The sequence below is a fragment of the Merops nubicus genome, unplaced genomic scaffold (assembly GCF_000691845.1).
Source record: "Merops nubicus isolate BGI_N331 unplaced genomic scaffold, ASM69184v1 scaffold11533, whole genome shotgun sequence".
NCBI classification, from domain to species: Eukaryota; Metazoa; Chordata; class Aves; order Coraciiformes; family Meropidae; genus Merops; species Merops nubicus.
In genome coordinates, this window is record NW_008596920.1 from 1 (window position 1) to 18,512 (window position 18,512).

Here is an 18,512-nt window from a genome sequence, read left to right on the forward strand (position 1 = left end):
TGCAATCGACCAAAAGAGCGGATCCTACTGAGCTACGAAATATTTTTTTGCAGGTAAAAATATCTGTGTAGTGTTGTTTGAGTGACAGACTTATTTTTCGGACATTCAGTGGATTGCCACGGCATGACACATGGGTTGTTTTTGTAGGAAAGGAGTTCACTTTGCTGGCATAGTATAGTGAAAGGGTCAGGCTGAGAGAGGTTGCTCCTGACACAGATTGTGCTTAACCATTTCCAAATCATAATCTTAAATAATTTTCTGAAGTATTTTCCAATTTCCTATTAATAAATAATTATAACTCTAACTAAGTCCTTTTTTTTTTATATACAGTTTTGCAACTTTCTAAAGAATTCTTCCATGGCTGTATGTTTTGTTCTTGGGGTTTATATATGTTCCTCTTGCAAATGGTTGACTGACTGGCAATATTTTTAGAACTTAAAATTGATTTGTTATGATTGATAAATTTCATAATATTATCTGAAGTGCCTTAGAATAAACATATATAAATAAAAGCATAAGTCTTTCTCCACTCACCGCAGTGAGTGAGGCATAATCTGAGAGGAAAATCCTGTTAATCCTGGAACTTTGATAATAAGGTTTGAATCAGGCAGATGGATTAAAAAAACGTGTTTTAGATCCATAGTTGGGCAACTGATATTTCCAAAATCACTGAAATACATTTTTTCCTTTCCCTTTATGTTATTACATAGCCTGTTCAAGAAGCTTTCCTCTATGAAAAGGGAAAGAATACAAAAATAAGTACTAGCGCTAGTACTGTAAATAATAAAATCTATTATTTAATCTTTGACATCTGTCTTTTGGTCCTACCATATTATCTAACAGTTTCCACATACAGTAAGTAGACAGACATTTTTGCCTGAGACAGAGAAGTTACATTCCAGCCATCATTTTGGTGTTTTTTTGCTTTTGCATGCTGGACTACACTGGTAACATTGCTGGAGTGTTAAAATTTACAATGCTGGAATTAAACCATGAAAGTCCAGTGTCTAGTTTCTAGTACAAAATCTTTCATCACAGGTTCATTTATTGTTGGCATGACATTTAGCTTTTGTAGATAAGGAATACGGTAGAGTACGCTAATATGCAACATGAAAATGTGATTTTTTAAAATAAATTTTAATATAATATAAAAATGCATGGTTCTAGAACATCACACAGCTCTTTCCCAACCTTTTGCAAGATAGTTTTCACATGTTTGATTGAAAAAAAGTGAAACATGGTGTCTGAATAACTCTGTTCAGCTTGGAAATTTGGACTTTTTATGATTCTTGACTTCCAGTCAATAGAAGTGCTTGCTTCTGGAAAGAAATAATTGTTTGAAGTCCTTGATTTTGGTCATACAAGGAAAAGTGGAGAGAAACAACACTGTACAACCAGATCTTGAAATTGTATCTCTGACAATACATGTTTTATTGACTTAAAAAGCAGGTAGTCGTGGGTAGTTTTAAACCAGCTTTGGGGTCTTTTCCACATCTATCTTGTAATCTTCAAAAGCTCTCCTGTCTTCTCATGTCTGAGAGATTTAAAAAAAAAAAAAAAAAAAAGAAACAGCACAGAAACTCTGGCATAGAAAGAGTTTACTTTGGTTTATGTTTGATTATAATTGTAATTATTTTTTTTTTAATTTGTTAGGTGGCAAGCAAACCTAATTGCAAACTTAAGAAAGTTCAAAAGAGAACCTGCTGTTTCCAAGGCTAAGTTGTAGAGAGTCTTGTTATGAAATACTGCTAGTGTCACACACATCAGGGGTCAGATATGTTGTGCTCTTTGCTGAGCCTGCTGCCCTGTTCTGTGAGCTTCAGCTAAAGGTCGTGCATTCCTTCCTAAATTTGGCTTCTCTTGGAACTAAGTGGAAGGGAAGATGTGAACTCTGGGCCTCTTCGTCATCCACCTTATTCACAGAGAGTGTACTTAAATTTCCTTCTGTTCATGTGTATCCTTTAATGTGATACTGTCCTCTGCCCATCCAGTCTGAGTTGTATCTTAATGGATGTTTGATAAGTACCTCTCCCTTAGAATTTCCAAAGCTTGTTCTATATTTCTTTTTATTATTTTAAACTGTTAAAAATCTTGAGTTTGACTTGTATTAGAAAAGGTGTGCTATTAAGGCTATGTAGTCCTGGAACTATGAAATACAGGCATTGAAATTTCATGTTTGGTCACCATCAAATAAGTTCTCTGTTGGGTATTTGCTGACCACTGACTTCAGTAACAACTGTAAAAGAACAAAATAGATATTCACTGAAGGATAAAAGACTTAGGCAGAGCAACAGTTACCGGGTTTCTTAGTGAGCCTTCATTCCTTTTCTTAGGTAAGACACAGTCAGCCCTTGGCTAATATAGCTGAATTATTCCCTGCCTGCTGAATGCGAGTAGAACCTGTTCCAGCAAGGTGGAGGAGAACGAATTGCTAATTTTAATACAGGAAACATCCCCTAAAAATATTCTGAATCTCTGGCTCCTAGTTTACCTTAATTTAAAAGAAAATATGTTAAGAGTACTCATAGGTCTTTTTTGTTTTGGAACTTATTTCTCCTCTGCCTAGATAAAATCACTGGGATGGGAAAACCATTTAAATTGAAAACTAACCAATTTTTCAAAGAAAGCATTGTTGATAAAAGTGTGATGGTACCTAGCACTATATTGTACAACTAGACAGTAGTTTTTTTTGTTTTCATTTTATGTGGCGGTGTTTAAGAAAAAGTCTTAGGTAAATTCATTGAGTGTTTCCCTGAGATAGTCTATAAGTGCTAAGAATTTTGTGTTATAAAGTAATAATAATTGAAGACAAGAAAATGCAGATATAATGGATGTCATGTTTTATATGCAAATTAAGATATAATTTACAATTGCAGATTTTGTGCTAAAAGGCTCTTGACTAAAGTTGCACAGTGAAACGATAACTCAAGGACAAATGTAAACACCTGCCAAAAGACAACAGCCTTCGTCAGGCCTTAATTTATTTGCTCATTGCCAAGTTCTTTCAAATTATCGTGACCACCTCACATGGAGCTCAATGTATCTGTCAATTATTTTTGTCTCAGAAATTTTTTAATAAAACTTCCTACATACAGTTTACTGTAAAACACTTTGCTGTTTGTAATAAACTCAGATAAATTGGTATTTGAAGAAAAAAAGATGTTTAGATTTTGACTGTCCTTGATATGCACTCTACTGTCATACAGTTGAATTCCATTATTCTTGAAGATATACTCAATAGTCTGCATGTTTGATAGTACTTCATACACAAAACCTTTTTTGGATTGCATGTCTTGCAGCAGAATGTGCTTTATAATGCATTTTTTAGTCACTTGTGTCTATGAGAAGAGAACTTTTCTGAGCTGAGTCAGTGAAGCCACAATTTCATTATGTTGGCATGTTGGCAGCAGTGATGAATTAAAGGATTCCTGTCCAGTGATTTTTGTGTTCCTATTTTTGTGGAAATCATCTATTTTAATTCTGCATTAGTTCAATAATTTGGTTTAGAGTGGAGTCTTGCAAACAGCTGTCATCACAGCTATGGGGTGGAAGAGGGAGAGGTGATGAGGATATGCGTGGGGCTGGTATTGGGAGAGAGCTATGGGAGGTGGCTTCAGCAGGCATTGGTGCTGATGCAAGCTCCTGTACACTGAAACAGTGTCCTGACTGAATTGCTTGGGGTGCGCAGCTGAGAGAAGCATGAGATGTGTGAGTGATCCCCTTCACTGTAATGAAGCGTTACATCTTGATGGGTATTGTGTGTAGGTCTTATTGTTAACATTATCATTCCTGTGGGGTCCTGGCAGAGTAAGGGCTCATTTTGTTACTCTTCCACAGAAAGCAGCATGAACTGAATCAAGGTACTGGAGTTTACAATGGAAAAGTTACAAACTAAAGATGAGGCCATTAACGGGAGTTTGAATTCAGTAGTGTAGATGTTGCACTGTAGGGTTGGGGGGCATTTCCGTTTCTTTATCTGCAGAGAATGCTTGTGTAGTTTTCCTTTAATGAATAGAATCTAGAAAGTTGAATTAGATTTTTACAGATAAATAAAAAAATCAGTACTTCTATTGCAAATAAAAATTCTACTGAAATTCTAATGAAGCAACTGCACATTTTTGTAACTTTGCTTTCTCAAAATCCACACACTTCTATGTGTGTTTGAAGGTCTGCATCTCAATCACCGTGTGTACAAGTAGAGTACACCAGAGAGTGAACAGAAGAGATGGATTTTAAACTATTAAATAAGCTTGCTTACAGAGTTTGTGAGCAAAACTACTGAGAAATGTCATCATCAAACTGGATTGGGTCACAGTAGTTCAGGAAACTAGAAGTCTTTTGTGAGCTACTTTTCTGTGTTCTAGGATGTAAACATAATTTAACTTGGCAATCTGAAAGCTTCATTTTTATTTCCAAGATTACTGTCCTATCATAAATAAAATACAAGAAATTTTTTTCTGCAACTGTACTGCCATCTTGAAACAAGATCTGAGGGGTATGAACTTGTGTAGTACACATCCCTTTTATTCATCACTTGTGATGTTTTCTACTCCTGTTGCCTCTTAGTTCAAGATTTGTGTTATCTGGTGTCACTGGACAGCTGAGGATGTTTAAATTAATTTAAAGTTGACTTACAATTAAGAGCCAGTGATTAATGATTTGAAACAGAAAAGTGATCAGTAAGAATATGGATACAGGCATGTGGCAGTTGTCTTAGTGTGTAAGTAATAAAGATGTACTTGATTGTTTTATTTTTAGTAAGTTTTCTTAATATTTAGATTCAATAATTTAAAATTTTCCTGCATTTTTTAATTTGAAAATTCATTGTTAATAAATTTAAAACTAAAAATCAAATTAATACATTTACATTGACTCAAACCCTTTTTGTCTCTGTGGGTGTGAATTTTTAAATGGCCAACCTATTAGTTGCAGGATAAAAAATAATCTGAAAAAAATCTCACAAAAAGAGAAAAGAAGTAGTATATATTTTCAAAACTAATTACAATAATGATCAAGAACACTAATTTAGAAGGTACCTGCCACTAGAAATGGTACGAAAATTTATGTGCTGTGTTTTAACAGTGTAGCTGCAAATGCAAAATTACATTAGCATAGCTGTAATTTTTATAAGTTTATTAAATTACCTGACAGTTTCTGAAAATGCATTACTGTATTTTTATTAGAAAATATTGGTCATTATGTGAACACATCTGTAATATGGGGATAATCTGATTGATTGTGGTATGCAACTAGTATAGCAACACTATTAGTTTAATCAAGCCATTTAATTTCAGAGCAGTTACGTGTAGATAGTTGTGCACCATTTTAAGTGATACTCAGTAAAGAGACTAGTTTGATAATCACTGATAAATAGCACCTAAATCGATTGATTTTTGTTTGTGTGGTTTTGTTTTTTATTTTTACTCCAGTATGCCAGTGTTGAGAAAGATGGTGAACATTACATGACCCCAGAAGATTTTGTGCAAAAATACCTAGGACTTTATACAGATTCACGTTACAATCCTAAAACAGTGCAGCTGTTGGCTGGAGTGGCAGATCAAACTAAGGATGGGTGAGAACTTTGCTTTCCGTTAGAAGCTTGTAATGTATTGGTAAATGCATGAGTGAATGAGTTTGGTAATTTCATCTTCTAAAACATTATTGATTTTATTACACTTTAAGCTTATTTAGATAGTAAATTTTTTTCCTCAAGTATAATAGACTATATGTTTGTGGAAATTAGGGAAAAAAAATGTATTTAATGTGCATTTTGTAAATTAAGGTTTGTTTTAGTGGAGTTTTAACAATTGCTACAAATGCAGAGGAAGTTAGCCTGCAAATAAGATTAACATAGTGTGATTGCCTTGGAAAAGTTCTTTTCTGTATACTCACATCCATGATTAGATGCAATGCAGAGTCCTTAGTACCTCTGAGTAAAACGTGGAAATACGGACAAGCTTTCTTATTTCTCTAGAACGCAATTCAGATCAACCCACTGAAGTCTCTTTTAAAGGACTGGCTGTTAGGAAAGACACTAATGAATCTAAGAAGGAAAAAGGTGTTTGCCCAGTCAAGATCACACCACATAAAGCTTTTCCAACTCTGCTTGCAGACAATATTACTTGCTTTCAGACAGTTCTCTGAAACTAATTTACAAATTGTCCATTCCACTGAAGTAGTACCCTCGAACTCACTTGTCTTCAAAGGGGCCATTTCTCTTGCTGTATGTAGGCTTCTGGGTTTGTCCTTGGATTGCAGTAGGAAGTGTGGACACTGTTAAAGTGAAATGAGAAGGTCAAGATGGATCAGAAATTAGGCCAAGAATGTGGGAGTGGGTATTTTACAGAAAAGAGTGAGAAAGTTGCTGTTAAAACAGTACACAATGCTTTTTTAAGTATTTACAAATGTAAATGCAAGAAGTACTTACAAATGCATTGTGTACTATTTCAAAGCCCCCCTTAGCTTCCTTGGATTTGTGAGTCTAAATCTGACCTTTGACTTCACACAGATGTTTTTTTTTTTCCTGTGTTCTGCTTTAGAATATTTTACTAGTTTGCATAGTATCCTGAGCAGCTTGCACAATATTTTTGCTTTACAAATGAAATTGTATAAGCTGTATACATTTTACACTGAATGACAAATGTAGGATCTCCTGTGTGATGTCATATTATTATGTATATAAATGGTTAGTTTTATTAGTTTTCTACTTCACGTTAGTTTCCTTATATCAATGTCATATTATTTTTTATAGAGCTGCAGCATTTTGATAATACATCTGGTAAATATAGATATTTGATTAATAGATACACATTTGATAAATCCAAATAACCTGTCTCTTTGCCAAGCATGACCGCAGTTTGTTGTGTTGTTATGAAACAAAGAGGGTTTTTTGGATATATCTGTTGAAATAATAGTCTAATTGGTGACTAGAAAACCAACATGTTGAGTATCTTGTTTCTTTGAAAGATGTTGGTTATCTTTTACAAGTTCTTCAGAAAAAGTCTTATAAAAGGATCTTTCTTACAGTAAGAATTCAATAACTTGTTTTATTGCTACTGCAGAACTTTACGTTGAGGCATCACTTTTTGTTACTTTCCCTGTGAATGTAAGTGTTTACTGTTGTTTTTATTTTTTAAAATCTGGATAATATTTTAAGTAAAATAATAAAAAATGGGTATGAGTGCTTTATCCACTTCTGTATGGAATCAGTGGGAATGGGAGTTATTACTGTGTGATCTGCAGTGCAGAATGTTTGTTTGAATGCTTGTCTGAAACATTTTCCTAAATGTTTTAATCTGTGTTTAACTCTAATTTGTATTTAATGTGAAATACGTGTTATATTCCATCATCATCATTGGTTTATTTGTTTACTTTTACGTTCACATTCTTCCTGTGGTGAGCTGTAGTATATGAACATTCAGATTCTGTATCATCTGCCCAGAGAGTTTAATCTGTGGCATGAATAATTATTGTAATCTTCAACTGAATTCTGGAATGCATTACATCTTTTCAAGGACTTAAAGTTACTGTAAGAAGTCCAAGGAAGTATTAGTAGTCCTCTTCCCTACATACATTTGCAAATTAAATGGCAGCTCAACCTCACACAGCAAGTAATTGAGAAGCTTTGGATTGTGTTATGAAATTTCATTCCTCTATCTACTATCATATTCCCTTTAGCCTTGCTTGGCCTTCAAATAAATATTCAAAGTGTTGTTGTTAAGTTTTCTTTGTTAATATTTTAAAATTTAATTTATGTTTGTTTGGCACTTAAAAAAGCACATTTTGGTACTGGCTGTCGGTAGGCATATGTTTAAGAATTGTTTTACTTTTATTCTGGTGGTAACTTGATCCTTACTTAACTGTTCCAGAGTACAGTCCTTCTCCTGTTACTACAGTACAAGACTGGTTTGCTTTAGTGGAGCTCTGTAAGGTAGTTCTTAAAACAGATAAGGAACTATTCACTTTCAAAGTATTTATTCCTCATTGTTACAAATAGATGTTCTAAGAAATTAATGTGGTGAGTTCTAAATTAGCATTTGGCCTAAACTGCCTTGTCTGCTCTCTGTTCAATACAATGGGATTTCACTGATGCTGTAAGCATTCCTATGTCTTCAGACTGCAGGCACTAGTTTTGAAATAGGAAAATATCCTCTCTGAGAAATATACTTATATATTGTGGCAAAACTGGCTTCCCAATTACATAAGTCAGTTAAGATAAGTGGGTACTGCAGTTTTAAAATCAAAGATTTTCTTCTCCTTTCAAACCTTCAAAATTTCCCAATAGTCATTCAAAATTCTTCATTGTAATTGCTTGTTTCTGGGTGTTCTTTTTATCAGCATTTTGTTCTTAGAATTTAGGAGTATGTTCTTTAGCTAGGTCCTGAAGAAAGAGTTAACGTTTCACGTAATGGAGAGTCTCAGCAGACTTCTACATAAAGTCTAAAAGCTATGTTGTATGGGGAAAAAAAGAGCAAAGAGTTGCAGTAGGAAAAAAGGAAAGGTAGAAAACTGTAAACACATGGCTTACTTTATGTGCTTTTGAATGGTAACAGTATGGAAGAAATAAGAAGAAAGGAAAGGTTTTAAATGTTACATATAACGATGTCAGGTCACTCACCTTTTATGGACTCTGTAATGCAGGGGGTTCACTGAATGATACTTGATTAGTATCAAGTATTGCTATTGGGTGGGAAGCTCCATCCTGTTTGATCCAGCTGCTGTTATCTCTGCCCTCATGGATAATGGAGGATCATGGGATATCCTTGCTCTTAGCCATTGCAAGTTGTGGGAAGGAAACTGAATGTGTCTGTCTCCTTTTGCTGTAGGCACTGTTAAAGTGAGACCTCTGAAGACAGCTTCTTTCAGGTTCAGGGTTCTACAAATGCATTGTACAGAGATCATCACTTGATTCTGTCAGTTATAAGGCCTCCTGGTTAGGAGTTAATTTGTATGTCAAGGTTATGCTTCTCTGTGAACTATATTTTGAAATTATAGTATTTACAATTATTTTAAAGGATACTCTGTTTCTTCTTAACCCTTTTTTATCAAGATCATGCTTTGGATGAAATGAACTTTGCATCTGAAAAACACTTCTCATATCTTTGATTGTTGGGACTAAAGTGTGACAAATTAATTTAATAATTCAGTATTTACCACTTCTTAAGTCTTTTCAGAATCACTACATTTTTTCTTGTATTTTCTGTATAATGCATATATGCAAGTATGTTAACATATGTAACCTTGTTAAAAGTATCTCAGTTCTGCTTTATGTGCACTTTGAAGACTACATAAACCAATGAATAGTGTGGTTTGATTTTTTTTTTCTGTAGTGAACGACTTATACTTGGCTCTTTAGCAGTAAGCAGTGTATGTGAGGTAATCACTATGAGTCGGTGATCTCCTATGAAGCATACTAAATTCAGATCAATTAAGTACATTTTTTAGGAAATGTATCATCTACAGTGATGCTATATGCTGTAACAGCATCTATGGAAATAGTAATCTTTTTGTTTAATTGAAAACATGTAATTAAAATTCTTACTTCCATTGATAATTCATTTGATGCTAAAATAGAGATCTCATCATTTATTTCTGTAAACTGATCTCAGTAACTTGTAACTTGATGGAGAATTCTAAGTCATTGAGCTAAGTCCCCTATTTTTACAAGGATGAAGACACACAGTAGTTTTAATAAACCATGTTTACTGTTAAAACCTAAGGCTTTTGCTTGCACTATTTTGGAAAGGCCACAGTATATGCCTGTTCTACATATCTTTATGGATACATGATTTTGTTCTGCTGCCAACGTTGTCCTTTATCATATTCTCCTGGCTTGGGACTTATCTTTCTGCAGCTGTTCTCACTTACAGAATTAGGATCCCTTCTAAGTGTTTTTCGTGTTAGTCAGAATAAGCTGAGTTCTGCAAGAAAAGTTATTTATGATTATTCTAATAAGTTTCCTTCATTGAAGTCTGAGTTTATAAGTGTTGAACACAAGGACTTGGATTTCTTAGGCAGCATTCCAGAGATATTATGGGAACCCTATCTGGAAATACTGCTGCTGCCTTATCTCACACAGAAACAGCTTTCCTAATGCATCCCGAGTTGTATGTTTCTGTATTGTGACTGTCTTGCATACGCAGCTCAGAATCTTGCAATATGCTGTTACACTTAAATCCTTCCCTGTCTTGGTCATATCTAACTGTCATTACGTCCAAAAGTTCTTACAGTTTCTCTTTCTTGTCCTGACGTACATGACTTTGCAGTTCGTGTTATATATGAAGTGTAAACTTTTTTCTGTGTACATAGTAAAGAATAACTTCTGAACCAGTTTGTTTTTTTCTGAATGTTATACATTGTTTTAAGAAAATACATACATTGTATAGTATATTCCTATACTCGCATTAAATTGTCTTTTCTTTCTTATCTAAATGTAACAGCTACTTTTTCAGTTTCTGGTGCACAGTCTTAACTTTTTTTTATTAGAGTTTTACTTTAATGATTGGATGATGCAGTTTTCTAGAGCACGAAATACAAAATATCATTGATATCGTGAACAGGTTTTTGAAATGTTTGTAACTTCTATACTTTCCTTTGTAGGCTGATTTCCTATCAAGAATTTTTGGCATTTGAATCTGTTTTATGTACTCCAGATGCGATATTCATTGTTGCTTTTCAGTTATTTGACAAGAATGGCAATGGAGAAGTAACATTTGGTAAGAATATCTAAAGAAAAACAGTTTAAGAAAGTTTTATAATAGTATAAATGGTAATAATCGTTCATTGCTGTTGGTACATAGAAATGCATATTATGCAGTAATGTACTGCATGAGTAATTTTTTTCTTTCAAGTGATACATGCTTAAGAAATACACTAAACCAAAATATATTTTACTCTGTTTTCTTGAACCGAGATTATTCATGTTCCTGAAGTAGTTAATACAATGCTGTTTTGTCCAGTGCTATCCTAATTAAAGTTCCATGTCATGGACTTTGAACTCCTTCAGTGATTTAAAAAATATGTTCTGGATCTCCAGATGTCTTTGAAGAATTGTCATTAGATATAGTAGGAGCTCAATATAGAAATGAAGGAGGTCTAATCTTTTGAATTTGTAGTGTTGAGCAGCAAATATTAGTTTAATGTTATGAGTGTAACTTCCAACTAGATCAAATATTTGAAAAATCAGAAAGAAGAGATGGCCTTTAAGATTTGATTTATTTTTTTTTTCCCCAACCACATAAATTAATAATTGGACAAACTTCTTTAGACTAACTTTAATGCTTTATGATGTTTCTAAATAACTGTTACTAAATTTGCAGTGTAAGGAGGACTAGGTTTTCTATTTAAAACTTTATATGTTTATGAAAATTAGATAAATCTATGCTAAGAATTTTAATTAAATGGACTGAGAATTAAATGTTATTTCTATCCCAAAGAATAAAGCTGTCAATAAAGAAAATATGAACTGTGCTTGGGTTTGTAACCACTTGCTGTTTGTACTGTTTCATTCTTAGGAAAATTGTTGCAACTTGTTGGAAAAAAAAAAAAGCAAAGGTCTTTTTATGTAGACAAACTGCTTATGATGTCTGTTAAATTACATAGTTAACTGAAGAGGCAAATACTAAGCAATTTGGATACACAACATCTTGAAAAGAAAATCTTTTAGAACTTAAGTAGAGGTGAAGTCAGTAAATGCTGTCATTAAGACATACAGAAACTGCTGCAATCAGTGTGAACATATTAATGATGGTATATTTAATAATCTCACAAAATGGTGATCTGCACTTAGTAGCTCTCATGAACTTGAAATAGCTGGTTCTGCAAATGAACACAAAGTAATTTCAGACTGTATACAGATTCCTCAGTCAGACTGAGGGTTTTTATTTTTATGAGCACATCATTGTATTAAAGGCTAAAAGAAAAACACAGACAAGAGAAACTGAAACAGAAAATTGCGCATTTTTTTCCGTATCTTTTACACTGAAATTTTTTTATAAGGCAGATAAATCTTGCATAAGAAACTGTAGGGAATTAAGAATTTACTATGGTTTTCTTGTTTTTACAGAATTAATTATATTGCAGCTGTTGCTGTATTTAACGATATATTGTAATATACCAATTATACATATTTTTGTGCTACAGTTCCCACATTTACTGCTGCTTTTTTGCCTTCTTTTGTTGTTGTTTGTAACATAGGATGCTTATTTTTACTTCTTAGGCATATCATACAAATTAAAGCGTGTGGGAAAAATGTGAATGGTCATGTTCACATATGACATGTTCAGAATTTGGTAACTCAGCAGTCAGTTTCCAAGACAGTCTTGTGGCCTATAGAGGCTATTTTATAAATGAGTCCTGCACTATTTCATTTCCATGCCACATAAGCAGAAAGACACGGAATTTAGTTTCATGTAAAACAGGAGAATATATAAAATTAGGTCTTGAAGTTAAAAGTAATAAATTATTAGAAATATACCGAAAAGGAGTAAGTTTAGTCAATTGACTAAATTTAGATAATTGTTCAGACAAGTCAGCTCTCTTTTATGAATGTGTAATGTATCCAGTCTGTGGATAAACCATGTTGGTTATGGGAGCAAACATGAATGAAAATTTTCTAGCTTTAATACAATGCCATATGCATGTGATTGTATTGATTCTAAAGCTAACTCAAGCCAGTTGTTGTTGTCAAAAGTGACATAGATTTACTGAGGTTTTTCTGCACTGTGCCTCTGGACATGGGGTGGAGTTGCTGAAGAGTGAAATGCAGAATCAACTTAAGTCTGTTAGGCCATTAACTTGAACTCAACACTGGGCTTGCTGGATGCGAGAGAATGTCTCAAAATCATTTGGATATGACTGTATGGCATTTCCAGAAAATGTCCTGACCTAATCAAATTTTCAGTTATCTGGAGAAAGGTAAGTATACTTGCTGACTTCTAGACCCGGCTCTGTATCTGAAAGCAAGTTGCTCCAGTTGGGTGTACTTTTTTATTTTCTTTTTAGGATTTATTTGCTGACATGGACTCAGATTGTACTTGAGCACTTTAGCTTCTTGCAGTCTTCTGTAGCCTTAGTCTGCCACTCGTCTCTTCAAAAGTTCAGCTTCAAACTCTCCAATGAGGAAACTATTAATTAAATTGTATTACTGCTGCATGAGTTGAGAAACTGAAGAGGACAAAGAGTTTATCTTTATTTAGAAACTATTTGGTAGAAATACTTGTCAGCTATGCTATGCTAATCAATATCTGTTGTCTGTGCAATATCAATGATTAACTGGGATTTTTGAAATGGAAAGCCAACTGTCACTTCAATGACATCTGCTTACTTATTGCTTTGGAAATTTTTCCAGGAGTTTTGGACATCCAGAAATCCTGTATGAAAGCCTGCGATAAATGTGCAGATAGTGTGCTGCAGTATTTGTATAGTAGGTCCATTGCAAGAACTTGGAATCTCACCTACTTCATATACACAAACTGTACAGCATACTCAGTATTCTTTCCATGTTTCAGCTGCACTGGACCTGCTGTCAGCTTGTGAATAAAAAGCAATAAAATTACTATTTTAATAACTCATTGATAGAAGTGACAGTGTAGTGAAAATGACTTTTTAATCATGGAGAGAGAGAAAAAAAGACATTTATTTTCTTGATCAAATGCTTCAGGAATTCAAATACATCTTCATAAATGATTCCTAGATTAGTATTTTACAGGAAATGTGTTGCTGATAAGCCTTACAATGTTCTTTGATCATAAAATATTTAAGAAGTAATAGCTAATGCTGATAAAGAAAAGTATTTGGTTTGGTGGGTGTTTTTTTGCATGCATTGTCTTTCTTGTTATGGTTTGCTATCTGTAGCCAGGGAAGACTGACAACCACTGTTTTTGGTTTTAATCATGGAATGTAACCGACTAAGCTACCTAACATGAGCGAAATATTTAAAAACACTCTATAAAATTAATGCGGTTGTACTAAGGAAGCTTTTTTTTAATGCTATTCTATGCAGGTCCTTTGACCTGAATTCAGGTTAAAGCAAACCTGAATATTAAATTTGCTCGAGCTTCTTTGGTTTGCTTTGTTTGATTTTGCAATTATCTGTTGAAGCAGATAATTTTTACCGTGGTTAAAAGGTGAAGTCTGTGGCTTTCTCTCAAAGATAAGTTCTCTTAACTAGAAATAAAAGGATTCTTAGTAATTAATCCCTTTGGCAAAACCATACAATGATCTGGACTGTGCGACGTTTAATTGGAATGCAGAATGTCAAGGTTTTTTGCTGGTTGTACTTCCTTGTCCAGTCACCACAAGGAAAGCCATTCTCTGATAAGCTGAAGAATTTGAGAGATGCTTTAATTAAATACCCATGCTGGTACCACCCTCATATGAAAGAACTTTTTCCTAATGTCTAACCTAAATGTACCCTTTTCTAGCTTAAAACCATTACCCCACGTCCTGTTGCTACAAATCCTTGAGAACAGATCTTCCCCTGCCCCTTTCAGGTATTGGAATGTCACTATAAGGTCCCCCTGGAGCATTCTCTTCTCCAGGCTGAACAACCTCAACTCTCTCAGCTTGTCTTTGTAGGAGAACTGTAATAATAATATAGTATTAAGTTCAAAACCATAGTTCTGCAAGAGGGAACAGAATAGGAGGACTCCACATTAAATTTATACGTAGTGACAATATGTTGTTATGGCTGTCACTAATCTTAATCTTAATCACTAATCCTTCTAAAAGAAGAGTAGAAGTATGCAACTATTTCTAGGTAAGATTTCTCATTTTTTGTCAGTTCGCTCTCATGTCAAAGTAATTTTTGTATGGTTTACATTTGGATCACTTTTAGTATACTGTTCCATCAGGTGCTACAAAAAAAGTCTTTTTGCCTTTGTGGTATTATATTTTATACTTGAAAATATGTAAAATTTGCTGTTAGCAGAAATAGTGAAAAATAGCAGAATACATTAAATGCATTGTGTATAGTAGGCTAAAATATGCACAGATGGGACTGTAGATGTCTGAGTAGACAGATTTAAAAAAAAAATACCCTATTAAACAACAGACCTTTAGCATACTTATACTAGCACTTAAAACTGTCACATTTACATTTTTGTGTCTCTAACACGTTCCATGACTGGTAAGAGGGAAAGGCAAATTCTGTTAGCAGGTTGATGGCACTGGAATTGTGTGAGATTTGCACTCTGCTTCTTGGGTAGTTAAGTCAAAGTACATAATAGGTACTACCTCAAGGCTTACTGGAGGTATTGAGCTCATCCCCACCCTGGCCCATCAGCCTGACATCATAGTGTTTATAACTTTGAGTCTTCTTCCACCTTCTCTGAAATTCAGTATTGCCTAAAACTTTGGGGTTTTTTTATTATTTTTCATACATCGTTTTGGTTACCTGTGTCTGATAGGTGACAGTGTTTGATGGATGTTGAGCCAGTCATGTGTATGCTGCCTGCAGATAGCTGCTCCAGGCACCTGTAATTTGTTTAAAATGATTGGGTAGGGAATTTCTGAAGCAATCATGAGAGAATATGTGTCTCCTTGGAGGTAATGTACTAGTACACTAGAGTAGTAGGTTTATTGTTCCTGGGGCTGATGGTAAGTTGAGTATGTCATCAGGCTGCTAACTGGTATGCCTATCTGAGAAGAAAATGCATTACTATAAGCCTGGAAAGAAAGTTATCAGCTCAGTAGGAAAGAATTCCACTGCGGAAAGGTGAGCAAATAGTAGGAAAAGACATTAGTAAATGAGCAACATGTATTGACAGGGACAATGAATGCATTCTGTAAAACATCATACTAAAATGAAAGGGTTGAAAAATAATTTGCTGTTTGCCCCCTGCAGAATAGCTCTGTTGAAAATTTGAAGTACTTGTAGTTTATCTTAATTTAGAAGCATTACTGGGTTTTGACTGAGGGAGATAAAAAAAACCAAACAAACCCAAACAAACCCCAGCAACTGTACCTTAATGTTACCTGTTTTCTTTGTTGTCAGCGCTTTGCTTCTGCTGTGAAAAAAAAGACTTTTGATCATAATTCAGTGTGGTGGAAGTGTAGGTGATGATTGCATTGTATATAATTTCTGAAATGTGATTGTCCATTTGCTGCTGCTTATCGCATGAATCGTTAGTTGTGGTGATGGCTATTTCCTTTAATGTAAGAGAATAGCCAATATGATTGTATTAAAAAGGTATTGAGATGTTAGAAGAAAGCATTGCTACTCTTGGGTAGAAGTAGAAAGTTTTAGTGCTTATCTAGAGATGTTTGAGAATCCCGAATCGCTTTGGAAAAATGTATTTAGAGTTTCAAAGGTTTTAACTGTCAGTTTTCTATCACAGGTACACAGTTTTGCTCCTATACCCTGAACATTTCGTAAACATTAAGCATTAGATAAAACAGCATATCCTTAAACCCAAACTAGTGTAATACATGCAGTATACATTGCTAGTTGCGTGATTGCCTGTGGAAGAAAGATTGATAAGGCACCTGGATTTTCAGAGAAGCAACAGGCTAATCTGGATACCACTTTTTAAAGCTAGTTAGCTGCTGCTGGGATCCTTCAAGTACCAGTACACTCAACTACTCAATATGAATTTATTAATTCATTTACCAGTGTTATTTTTATATGCTGACGAATCTTGACTTGCGATGTGTTGATGACGAGTTGTAAACATTTTTAAGAAGGAGAAATAATAGTGTAACTGATTCTTGGTTAAGTGGTATACAATTAAATGCTTGAGTAGGAATTATGAAATGGCCAGGACTTGAGTCTCATTAAAAATAATTGGAAGAACTGTTTTCATGAACATGTATAAATATTTTGTTATAAGAAACCTATTTTTTTTTAACCTTTTTCTAAGGTTAAAAGAAGCAATGATTGGAAACACTTGACAACACAATTTAAATTTTCTGGCTGTATCATGTCCTTTCCTAAGTTTTCATTAGGAGAACTAACTCAGTATTAGAAGTCAGTCTTACAGATGTGAAGGTAGTCACTAGCTGGCTCCTTGTTTGTACGTTACTAGCCAAGCCGATAGATGCCATTAAGCAGGCCTGTCTTCTGTTCACAGTTTGTGCCATTTTGCAAGCTCAGCAGGGAGCTGCACGGATCTGTTTGTTTGTAGTACATGAAGACTCTCAGTAGCTTGGTCTGAAGCTGTAGTGAATCAGAGGTAGGTAGGGAATTTATGTTTCCTGGTTCCTTGGTCTCTAGCAATGAGAGAAGACCAAAACTTTCAAAGGAAGTATTGCAAACAGAAATAGTTTAGTACTATATATTAGGTGCTTTATCTCTCATTTTTTTAACTCTCCCCTTGCATGTTGATACTGGTGAATAGATATGAATGGACAGTTACAAGTAGTCAGGGGATTTGAAGTTTCCTGTTTACTTGAAGAGCTCCTTTAGCCTACTTTTAAGCTGTGGCTTTAATTGCAGTTTTCTGACTATAGTCTATGTTCAGCCTTTTAAGTAAGGGCTGAATTACGCTTAAATCACAAGCCGTTGGCTGCCCTTTGAATATGTAATCCCAAACTAACTGAAGTAGGTTATCTAGCCAAGGAATCCTACTTTGTATGTTCCCAGTCTGAGACAGGTTTCTTCTGAACATTCATTCCCCTTCCTTTCTTCACTGGAAAGATAAAACCATATAGTGATTTGCCTAGATTTGATCTAGAACTATTAGAACGGCTATAGTACTGAAAGGATGCATGAATCAAGTACCCCGTTAGCATAGAGAAAGCAACACATTTACTCCAAGTAAATAGCTTTTGGTGGAGTTATCAAATGATATTAAAGTTCTTTCCACTTGATTTTGTCTCTTAGCAGAACTCTTTAAACATAGAAGAGGTGTGTTTTCAGCTAAAATATTTTGTACTTTGTTTTGAATTAAATCTCTATACTGAGTTTTGTTTTGGCTGTTAGGAGGTTCAAGGTTAGTTGGCAAAACAAAATCAATTCAGATACTTGAGGCAGGTTTTGAGAAGTGTTCATGTGGTCTGAATACATGTCCAGGTATACTGTTTATGTGGTTGGAAAATCTGCACAAAAAGCAGGCTTGTGCAGCATGACAATGCTGTATATGAATAAAGCCTGCTTGTTTCTCAGATGAACTTTTTTACAGAATTCAGGTAGTACAGTTAGCATTGAGCTCTCTGTTGTGCAGTATACATATGCAGAATGTCTGGAAGGACAGTTTTTTCCATTACTTCATTTAAAGGAGGACATCTCTATCTTCACTTATCCTAAAACATTTTAATGACTGAGACTACCAATTATGTTTTATAGGTTTGGATTTTTCTGTGAAGGCCTTATCAAAAAGCTTTTAATAAGTTGCTTTCTGCTGAGTTAAAGATATGTTCTAAATGGCATTTCTTATACCTGTCTTCAATAGACATATTCATACAGTGTGATTGTAATAATCAAGTTTCAATCAAACCATACTTAATGTGACAAATATTGCATGAGCTTGTAATGCAGGTATTCGTGCTTTTGATAAAGGGCTTAAATTGACTTC

General features: G+C 34.3%; 1 protein-coding gene across 1 annotated transcript in view; it reads left to right on the forward strand.

Moving 5' to 3' along the window:
- Nucleotides 1-6: 6 nt before the first annotated feature.
- Nucleotides 7-18,512, forward strand: part of LOC103769349 (calcium-binding mitochondrial carrier protein Aralar1) — a 47,786-nt gene continuing 29,280 nt past the window's right edge. Inside the window, exons 1-3 of the mRNA XM_008936538.1 lie at nucleotides 7-53; nucleotides 5,430-5,572; nucleotides 10,600-10,715. Of these exons, the coding sequence (XP_008934786.1) occupies nucleotides 5,463-5,572; nucleotides 10,600-10,715 (226 nt within the window). The 5' untranslated portion in view covers nucleotides 7-53; nucleotides 5,430-5,462. The remainder of the gene's footprint in view (nucleotides 54-5,429; nucleotides 5,573-10,599; nucleotides 10,716-18,512) is intronic.